Below are 11484 nucleotides of genomic sequence, written 5' to 3' on the forward strand. Positions count from 1 at the left end.
GGGAAAAAAATGATGAACGATATTAAGGTTAAATTTATGTTTATTTTTTTATATTTTTTTTAATGCAAGGAAAGAGGAACTAAAGGCCAGAAGCCCGTAATATTGTTTCCTCCTAGAAAAAACAAATACGCCATAGCTAAATTCAAGATCCGTTCATTTTGAGATGCCTGGACACACTGCGATTGAAAGACTGGAGGTCATAGGCAGCGGGAAATACAGACAGAGGAAGACAGTTGCAGAGTTGACCTGTTGCACACATGAAGGACTGGGAGTAATGATAAGCTTTTGCATTATGGTAGTTTTTGGTTGATAATTTACATACTTCTATTGCTTTCCTCTTCCTGGGCATGAATCCTGGTGAGAAATAAGATCAGGGTGATAATTTTGCTTCTACATTTATTGCAATTCTTCTTCTGATTTCTGGATGCTAATGGGAAATATTGTCAGGAAGATGTGTGCCTTTGTTACGGCAACTGAGAGCAAACTACATCTTGGCGTGGACTCCTTTCTGACAGATGTAGTGGAGTGATGAAGAGCACGAACCGTCAATGAGATGAACTCTTGGGAAATCATAAATGTAATAATCTAAGAGGCCACAGTTGTAGGATGTAGAGATGTCGGGTTGGTTATAGCGCCATAAACTGTCCCATAAGTCACTGGTCCGCCCATCAAGCCAGGTCCACATGCCCTCGTTGACCTCGTCAGTTACACCAACATGCATAGCTGCTGTCGTCCAGCCTGCGGATTAAGCATGTTAGATGACACAGTGCCAACTGCTCGGTAATCAAAACAGTATTAAGCAATGAATCATAAAGTGGAATACAAGATGCCATTCTTAGATAATAATTTCTGAAGCACGTAAACAGAACGGCGTGCTTGGCCTTCCTATACCATTGCTGATTATTTATCTGTAGGTGGATATACAGTGCGTCCCTGAATGTGAGGCCTGAGGGGGCTGGGTTTGCGATGGAAGAGTTAAGAGGAAGGATGGGACTGGAGTGTATTGTTGCTGTGATGAGGAGAGGTAGATTGAAGTGGTCTGGGCATGTGGAGAGGATGGACGATGACAATTAGGTGCAGAAAGTGAGAATTGTTAACGTTGGGGGTAGGATTGTGAGAGGCAGACCAAAACTGACCTTGGATGAGGTCATGGAGTGTGACCTCAGGGATAATGACTGACTAAGGAGGCTGCCAGAGATCAAGCTGCTTGGAGAGCCGTGACTAGGTGAGGGCCGATGCATGCAAGCATGTTGGAGCCTTTATAAACGAAACAAAGGTGGATACCTTAATTCGTACTGGGGTAGCCACATACAATTTGCTTCTGTGTCACTGTCCCCTACCATTTGGCTGCCCTCTCTCCAACCTGCAACCCTGTACAATACATCATCGGGTTGATTAAGCACTAAGAGCCAGGCCTCTGCCCCACCTTCCCCCTGTGGGTCTAGAAGAGAGAGAATTTGCAGAGCATATCGATGTTACCTGAGTCAGCTGTCCAATACCACTTCTGGTAACGTTTTCTTTCTCTTTTCTTTTTCTTTTTTCATTGTTTGTGTCTTATGGCTTCTTGTTGTCATCTTTCTAATTACCAAATATTTTTAAGACAACATGGGAATCCTGCTGTACTACTGAACAATATATCAATGGATCAGATTCATCCTTATCATCATCATCTCGATCTCTTTTTCCATCAAAGAATCGGGTGAGGAAGGGCCCAGAGAAAATTAAATGTCTGATAGGGAGGGAAGTAACAAGTGTTTGCCCAAATAAATAAGTCGCACACTCATTCACTCACCATTCAAGCCCCTGGAATCCTGACTCTACTTCCCAGGCACAGACAACCCCACTTACGCACCTCCCGTCACCTGTCGTGGGATATGTGGCCAGAGCGTGTGGCCAGCTCAAGGAAGATGGACGCCCCTGACTTGAAGATCGGGGTCATCCTTGGTCACGGTGTTAGCAGTAGCAGGTGGATGAGGTGGTTACCATTGACCCGGGAGTTACTTGCACAAGAGTGACGTGGGGCCAAGACCAGGTAGCTGGCCTTGCACAATACTCACAGGCGGGGAACTCAACCACATTTATTAACTACCGTACTCAAAATCCGGGCTGAGACTACTAGTCATGCATATCTATACACAGCTTGTCAGGCGTGAAAGGACTGAACTTGCTGGTGAGTCTCTTGAGTGTGTGGAAGAGTTTTGTTATATTGTTATTTAGGAGACATGTTATGTGCTGGAGGTGCGGCTGGAGCATCTCTGTGGTTAGAGTGAGGAGTGGTTGGAGGAAGTTCAGGATGCTGTTGCCTCTCCTAACACTGAGAGGACTCTCCCTCCATGCTAAGGGATCTTTGTATGTGGCATGTGTTAGGAGTGTAATGCTGTATGGTAGTGAGACCTGGGCAGTAAAGGAACAGGATATTCGCAGGCTCAAACGTACAGAAATGACAATGATTAGGTGGATGTGCAGTGTGTCCTTCAGTGTGAGGCCTGGGGGGGGGGGACTAGGTTTACGATGGAAGAGTTGAGAGGTAGGATGGGACTGGAGTGTACTGGTGTTGTGATGAGGAGGGGTAGATTGATATGGTTTGGGCATGTGGAAAGGATGGGGGATGATAATTGTGTGCAGAAGGTGAGAAGTGTTAATGTTAGGGGTAGACCGAAAAAGACCTGGGACGAGGTCATTGAGTGTAACCTCAGGGATAAGGGACTGAATAGGTAAGCTGTCAGAGATTGCGCAGCATGGAGAGCCGCCATTAGGTGACCAAGGCCGACGCATACAAGCATGCTGGAGCCTACAATAATGAACGAACGAACGAACACAGCTCGTCTTGGGGGCTATATAGGGCCTCCTCTGTTTTTCTTGCACCTCGGTATGTGAAAGACCAGGAGGGGTGGGGTGACAGCAACAACAACAAGCTAGAGCGAGTCCGAAGCTTGCAATCTGATAGTTCAATCTGGTTATTTCAAAAAATATCTGGTTAATCCAAAAAATATCTGGTTAATTAAAAAAATATCTGGTTAATTCAAAAAATATCTGGTTAATTCAAAAAGTATCTGGTTAATTCAAAAAATAAATGGTTAATTCAAAAAATGTCTCCAACTGAATAAACGGTCTCGAGGGTAGGTAGGATAGTGAAGGGATTACCGAACACTTCCCTTCACTACTGATATAATGTTTACTGATGCTGTTTACGTTTTACAAGTGAATGTGGAAGAATTATGGATATTCCTGCACTAATCTTCAATAATCTTGGTTTGTTTTACCTGACGGAACTGGGCCAATATCACGAAAATACGAGCAAAGAGGACACGGCCAATAATTTGAACTGATCTGAAGCAAATCGTCCTACGGCAGGAAGACTAGTGGAACTGATACCGAATATACACCACTGGAATGAATGCTGACTACTGACCGTTACTGAGTGGACTTAATACTGACTACTGACCACTACTGATAGTGGAATTAATACTGACTACTGACCATTACTGATAGTGGACTTAATACTGACTACTGACCATTACTGATAGTGGAATTAATACTGACTACTGACCTTGGCCAATAATGTAGTCAATAAGGTGTCTGTCCTGCTCACAGTCCATCTGCATGACGGCCAGGTCCCCGCCTCGTATCTGACAGTCCTGCCTGGCCATGTCCCACGTCCGGACCTCCGGTGTGGTGATGGAGAAATAGTAACACTCCGAGCCCACCACCACGAACGGCCACGTACAATCATCTGCCGTACAAACTGGTGCTGTACTTAAACTAGGACTGTACATAACCTGGCGCTGTACATAACCTGAGACTGTACAAAGACCTGGCACTGTACAAAGACCTGGCACTGTACAAAGACCTGCTACTGTACAAAGACCTGGCACTGTACAAAGACCTGGCACTGTACAAAGACCTGGTACTGTACAAAGACCTGCTACTGTACAAAGACCTGGTACTGTACAAAGACATAGAGGGCGTTACATAACCTGGTTCTGTACATAGAGCCGGTGTACATATACTATATTGGTTAGTACATATATCTTACATCTGGAAAAATTAAAGTTCAGTTATGTGCCGGTCAGTCTGTTAGAGAAGGTTTGTTTCGCCTTCACGTGGTGGCACCGATATAAGTGGAAAAGTGGACCTGCCCTGTTACAGAAACGTCCCTCCACTCCGTCCCTAACCCCTGAAAGAAGGATGGTGACTGCAAGAGAGAGAGAAAGAGAGAGAGAGAGAAAGAGAGAGAGAGAGGGGGGGGGGCGTACCTTGAGCCGAAATAATCAAGGCCAAGCCGAGGAGTACGACGAGACGAATCATGGTTGTAAATTCAAACCGTTGACTCTGCTCCCAATTGACTGATTTTGTGTGTCTGGCCTTTATATATGCACCGCCTTATCTCTCTCTCTCTCTCTCTCTCTCTCTCTCCAGTGGCGTAGCGAGTAAGGAGGTGTGGTTGCCCCTCTGAAGGATTTAGGGGGAACTGTTACGAGAGAGAGAGAGAGAGAGAGAGAGAGAGAGAGAGAGAGAGAGAGAGAGAGTTGAGAAGCACATGGGAAATACAGTGAAGTTAGGAAATACAGTAAATCAGTAAGTGGAGCTCCCTAACACCTCTTCCTTAGCGATTTATTTTTGGATATGGCTGGTTTATATCTCTGTTCTTTACTTATGCAGTGTAGCGATATTTGAAGGATTTATATAATACACAAGGGAATAATAAGGTGTAATAAGCAAAATAAATCACTTAGGAGGAGGTGTTAGGGAGCTTCGTTAACCAGGGAGAATACAGGAATCTCACAGTTACCTCGTCGGCAAAGGAAGCTCCCTGACACTTTTTCCTAAGCGACTTATTTTGCATCTTACACCTTTTTGTCATCAGTGTTACATAAATTATTGTCAATTCGCCATACTCTGCATAGATACAGAAGGATTTTACCCAGCCATATCCAAAAATAAATCGCTAAGGAAGAGGTGTTAGGGAAAGGGTAAAGCCAGCACATTATACTCTCTTCACTTTAACATGTACATACCCGTCCTCATCTTGAATGTGTGACTGTACTAAGGGAGTGTGGTGCTAGTCACGAAGAAGTGGTACATTGTAGAGCCATAGTACTGTCTCACTCTGGTGGTAGGTGGTGGCGACCATCATCCACTCACTTGATGTAGTGCTGCCTACTTCCTCCTTCCTCTGTCTCATCCTGTGTCTTCCCTCTTTCCTTCCTATATCTCCCATCCTTCCTGTCACTCTTTCCACTTCAGGTGACTCTACATTGAGTAACAAAGCCTAACTGTTTCCTGTAACCCAGGAAACCATTTACAGCGCTGGGTGGTGACCATATAACCAAATCACGGGGTGATGTGGAGCCTTTTATGATGTTCCTGTTAACTGGGTGGAGGGATGAACACGCGGCATCCACCCAGGAACCAAACCACACTTTTCCCCGCGCCTCGCGAGGCGTTGTCACCTGCATGGGAATATGAGTTCACTGCACGGGATGGGCCTGCAGGGGTGGTTGCTTGCCGGTGGTTGACGGGACTGTTCGGCCAGACAGATTGAGGTAAATGAACAACAACAACAGCTGCGTCACTGTGGAGGTAAGCTGCGGGCTATAATCCACAGAAGGACCAAGGTGTGGACCAAGGCGACGTGCACCAAGTATACACTGTGCCGCAACACTACCCACCACACCAGCCTGCCTCACAACACTGCCTGAGCCACGGTGGTTTTCGTGGTGTTACTTCCTGTTGACTACTGTGTGTGTGTGTGTGTGTGTGTGTGTGTGTGTGTGTGTGTGTGTGTGTGTGTGTGTGTGTGTGTGTGTGTGTGTGTGACCGTACTTTGCACCAGTGAGGTAGGGGGTGTGTCAGGGCAGGATGTACAGAATAAATCGGTTAGGAAGACGCGTTACCAGTGTTCATAGCCAGACACCTCACTCCAACTCCATTCATACACCTCGCCACCTCATACCTCTCCCCCACTCCACCTCACTCACATACACTCTCCTCGTCAGTCTCTCATTCTCCATCCTCTCCATCCCATCCCTCCATGTCATCCTTGTTCTCCCCCTCCACCTCACTCACATACACTCTCCTAGTCAGTCTCTCATTCTCCATTCTCTCCACCCCAACCCTCCATCTTATCTCCCCCTCCCCCCTTCATCTCACCCACATACACTCTCCCAGTCAGTTTCTCAATCTCCAGTCTCCGTTTGTAAATTACTGGAACTAAAATGTGAGGTTTTAAAAGAGAGATATATATATACTTTGTTCACTTTAAATATTGTCAATCTATCTATCTATTGCCAGACCCCTTAATCTCGTAAGGGGTGGCCACAAACAAATCGCCTCCACGTCACCCTGTCCCCTGCCATTTCACTACCCTGCTCCCAGCTCACACCCCCTTCTCTCATATACCTCTCCACTCCATCCCTCCATCTCATCCTTGGCCTCCTCCTCCCTCTCCCCCCCCCTCCACCTCGCTCACATACACTCTCCTCGTCAGTCTCTCACTCTCCATCCTCTCCACATGGCTTATTGAATCTGATCAGAGAAGACACGAGCCTAAACAGCCTTGAAAACTGGCGACTGATTGGTTGTCCGAATGTATTCATTATTAACGACGCATTTTAAATTATTTTCATTATATGGGTTTCAGTAATTGTTTGATAATATTGCCCCAAAAATAATTATATATAGTTATTGGCATAGATTAATTAAAAAACGAGGCCTTGCTGGGTTTATCAGGTGGCCTAGATACGTGGGAGATTTTGAATTCTCGGAACAAGCTAATCAAAACACTCCCAGGTACAGTGTGAAGAGCAGATTAAGATTAGGCCTACCTTGATTTTCTCATGTTCAGTCAAATGAAGGTAAATTATATCATTACTGCCATGGTTTGTATAATATAACTTAGTAAAACATCAGACTTGCAATGAAATATAATATATTCCTTGAATTTTAATGATTAATATAAAGGGGGGCGGGAAGCAGTAGGCCTCTCGTGGGATGTCCCTCTTGACTGCAGTCGAATATTGCAATTTACTTGTGTGTTTTGATTACCCTCCTGGTTTACTCACCTGGTTGGCTACCCCAGGTTTCAACAGTCAGTTTCAAATGTCAAGACTATAGATGGGCAACCCACAGCTGGTGGCACGCCAGCCCACTACTGAACAACCCCAATGAAAGTATTAAAATGTATAATGGGAGGAAATGTGTGTCATATGCAGACTGATTATATATGCCAAGGGATAAGAACTGTGAAACTGTGTTACTGAAAACTGTACAGGCTGGTAGTCAGGTAATGAAGTACAGTGTACTGAACTGTGGGATGTATGGTGTGTGTACTGTATCAGACAGTTGAGGAGAATAATACCTCACCAAGGGACAGGTGTACAACCCTTGTGAAGGATTCAGTAGTATTAGTAGTGACAACACTGCCTGGCAAAGAGTTCCAATGATCTGTACACCTTACACTACATGATCTCCGTCTGCATTGTGCTGCCGTGTGGCGTTTGTCTAGTGTATGTCTATGGCCTCAAATGTTAGTTACTGGAGAGATAGTGAAGAGATCCCATGGGGCAACGACAGACAGGTTGTGGAAGATTCTCCAACATATTATAATGTCAGCTGGAAGCAGCCTGCAGGATTCCCAGACCCCTATGACTGTCCACCATGGCTAGGTCTGAAGTATGCAGATGATTATAGTGAAGAGCCAACAGCGGTCCAGTCAGCAAGGCCTGCCTGACACGGCAGTACCACACACTTGCTGGGACTGAAGTTGAGACCCCATGATTCAGCAACCCTGTATACTTAGTCATATCTTTTTGACTTGAGCTTACATCCAGACCGAAGGAGGAGGTAGAATCATTGAGCATCTTAAGGTATATCTTAAGACTGCCAGCAAAGAATTTACACTTTAATCTAATGTACGATGATAGGTGATTGACGTAAATGTCTTTCAAAAGCGGTGTGTCTAGCGTCTCGAAATGAACGATCTTGAATATGACTCTCTTTTGTATTTTTTTTTCTTGGAAGGAACGGTTTGCGGGCTCCTGGCCTTTGGTTCCTTCTTCCTTGCATTAAATAAAAAATAAGAAGAAGCAGAGGGCCTATAGGACAGAGCCTTGTGGGACACGCTGTGCACCTCTCTAGCGGAACTGCCAATGCCAGACACTGACACTTTCATAGTTAGCATCAGTTTGCGTTATTCCTTCTACTTTTTGCGTTATTCCTTCTACTTTTTGCGTTATTCCTTCTACTTTCGCATCATCAGTAAGTCTTCTGTCCTTTTAGCTTCGAATATCAAGTAACAACAGCGCTGTGGGAAGGTATGGGCTGCGGGATATTCAAAGTGACGGTGACATACAGCTTCTTCACCCGTGTTTACAGGTCATTTTTTCAGTGGAACTCCGAGTAAAGGTTCTATTTTACATAACGTCGCTGTAATGACATGATTTACCTTCATTTGCCTGAACAATCGTGGTATTCGTAAAACTTCACACGTATCCAGGCCATATGATAAACTGAATGAACTGAATTGAAATATTTATTGTTAAACTTTGTGAGGCCCCGTTTTTAAATTAATGTATGAAAATAACTATATATAATATTCTATTTGGGCAATCTTATCATCAAACGGTTATTGAAATCATCATCATCATCATCATCCGGACCTCCTTTCCCACCCAAGGGCAGGGTGAGGAGTAGCAATGTCCAGACAGCACAAACTTGCCCAATCCAAATAGGCCACACTTCCATTCACTCATCATTCAAGCCCCCGGAATCCTGGCTCCACCGGATACGCCAAAAACATTCACCACATTCTGCAGCTTCACACAATTACTTTAAATGCGCCATTACTAAGAAATGCACTCGGACACCTAATCACCTGCCAGCTCTCAGATTAAAATGGCGATAGTCACGAAGAAGTGCCGTGAAGTGATTTGGAGCCCTTGTGTTCTTTTTTTCAACTCATTTTCCATAGCTCAGTGGCAGAAAAAGGCATTACCACGGCTCTACCTCCTCTGAACAGCACTTCTTTGTGACTAGCATCATCTTCTAGTAGGCCTATTAATTTCCTGTTATAGGCATTCAAGAAGGAGAAATGCCAAGTTTACCTCTTACTAATGAGAGAGAGAGAGAGAGAGAGAGAGAGAGAGAGAGAGAGAGAGAGAGAGAGAGAGAGAGAGAGAGAGAGAGAGAGAGAGAGAGTTATGAGTTACGTCAGAGTTCTTGGAATTTTAAATGTGTAAACTGGCGCTTTGGAGAAATGAGTCTAGATTATTATTAATATTTTCACTACTACTACTACTGCTACTACTACTGCTACTACTACTACTACTTCTACTACTGCTACTACTACTACTGCTACTACTACTGCTACCACTACTACTACTACTACTACTACCACCGTACCATAGTTATTGTGGCTGTTGTTATCAAAACTTCGCGCGTCCCCGTGGGAAGAGTTATTGTTTTTGTCAAGGTAATTATTATTTTATGTAAGATGTCAATGGCTGGCACTGGCATACCGTGTGGGCTACAGCCTTCATTCTGTGCCATATTGTAGTACTGGTTGGCTGCTTCATGTGGCCAAATATCAGCCTGATCCCACCACCATAACCCCAACAGCATCCGGAAAAGAAAAGCGAGGCAAAAGCTGAAGATGCACATATATTAGAGAGACATTTTGCTGAGATATACGCGGCACACGGCCAGAATGCAGTACTTAGTAGGCTCCAGATCGGGTCATTGTTCCCTGAGATCGCCTGTTGTCCACAAATATCCACTGCTACCAGAGACAGACGCATCACAGGGTTTTCCACGAAGGATTAACGCCACAGCCACCAAACATGCTGGGCTTAGAGGCTGTGATGGCCTGAGGGGACATGCACAAGATCAGTCACCTTCATAGCTCGGCTTCTAGTAGGCAATGGCTGTGGCAAGTTTCCCTTTATCATAATTGTCCTTGTTATCATCATCATCATCATCATTATCATCATCATTATTATTATTATTATTATCATTATTTATTTTTTTAATATTGCCATCATCATCATCATCATCATTATTATTATTATTATTATTATTATTATTATTATTATTTTCATCATCATTATCATCATCATCATCATCATTATCAGTGTTTGTGGATACTCTGCTCCTTGTCACTCCTCACCTGACCACCTGCACGCCTTCTCCCATGCGGCCTGACAGTCCCCGGTGTGTTGGTGTGGTCCGACGCGTTACGCAAGTGCTGGTTTTATCATTTTTACTCTGCCACGTGTCCCCCACACCTGACCCACCTGACCTGCCTTCACACGACACTATAGGTATATGTCTATCTGTATGTCTATCTGTTATACATTCCTTCTGCCCCATCAGCACTGCAGGGACGTGGGCCAGCCTCCTTAACCCCTGAGTAGCGATATACAGGCAATAAACACTAATGAAAAGTTCATTGGAGCACCTCGACCCACTAAACCACCGGACGTCAATGATATGGTTACCACCCAGCGTAATAAACCACCAGGTGTCAATGATATGGTTACCACCCAGCGGTAGCTCAGTCGGTAGAGAGGTGGCCTGCAGTCCTACTGGATCCATGTTTAAATCCTCGCTGGGGCAGGGAACAGATTAAGGATTTGAATTTAATAACAGTAGACTTTACTGATCTACCTGAAGACCCGCCGACATGTAAAAATGTGACTCTCGATTCTTGTAGTAGGAGTTAATGATGACTACAGGGAGGTGATCTGGATTTATTGACTTCAGAGAAAATCTTAAGTAGAGCAGTGTATGTATTACAGAGACTGGATACACTAAGTAAGTCTAGTTGGACCCCTCTTCTTGTTCACTCTCTCCACTACCTGTTGGTTCTATCGCCTGTCTCCTTCTGAGCTCTGCTTCCTAAATTCTGGTGTAGCAGGGGTCGTGTCACGTGTGTTACACTGTGGCTGGAATGTTCTAGAAGCCTGTGTGTGAGTATGTGTGTATGTGTGTGTATGGTCACTAGGCGCTGTCGTGTGCCTATAAAGCATTCCTTGAGTTAGAGTGTGTAAGCATGTTTAGCATAGCTCGATTCTCGCAGACACAATACCTCTCACTTGCTGCTTCTATCTGTCTGTCTATCTATCTATCTATCTATCATGTTTTCTATAATTAATTGTATGTATAATATGGAGTCCTAACAAAAATACCCCCGCTAATACCAGTACACCAGTCCTGTATGAGACAGCCCTAGCATGCATTCAGTATGGACGGTGGGTGTTAATGCCGAAGTGGTGACATGTGGAGGTGTATGGTGTGTAGGAGGACTACTGGGCCTTGGGAGCAGGCTGTGAAGCCTGTGCCCAGAGTCGGACACATAAAAAAAAAAAAACAGGCGTCAATGATATGGTTACCGCCCAGCGTAATAAACCACCAGACATCAATGATATGGTTACCACCCAGCGTAATAAACCACCATACGTCAATGATATGGTTACCACCCAGCGT

At 44.6% G+C, this 11484-nt stretch overlaps 1 protein-coding gene across 1 annotated transcript; it reads right to left on the bottom strand.

The window, feature by feature from the left end:
- Positions 1 to 484: 484 nt before the first annotated feature.
- LOC145409821 (hepatic lectin-like) lies at positions 485 to 5028 on the bottom strand. Its single transcript, XM_080280129.1, has 3 exons — positions 5019 to 5028; positions 3551 to 3733; positions 485 to 738 (listed from the first exon to the last, which is right to left on the bottom strand). Exons 1-3 carry the CDS (start codon positions 5026 to 5028, stop codon positions 485 to 487), a joined length of 447 nt encoding a protein of 148 aa, XP_080136255.1.
- Positions 5029 to 11484: the final 6456 nt, after the last annotated feature.

This window comes from Coenobita brevimanus, chromosome 83 (assembly GCF_032717465.1).
Source record: "Coenobita brevimanus isolate Jiangsu-jjx chromosome 83, ASM3271746v2, whole genome shotgun sequence".
NCBI lineage: Eukaryota > Metazoa > Arthropoda > Malacostraca > Decapoda > Coenobitidae > Coenobita > Coenobita brevimanus.

What these genes read in the sequence shown, in the direction of transcription:
- LOC145409821 (XM_080280129.1), bottom strand. An exon ending in TGACTACATTATTGGCCAAG is followed by an intron (nt 739 to 3,550) that starts GTCAGTAGTCAG and finishes CTTAATCCGCAG; the next exon opens with GCTGGACGACAGCAGCTATG.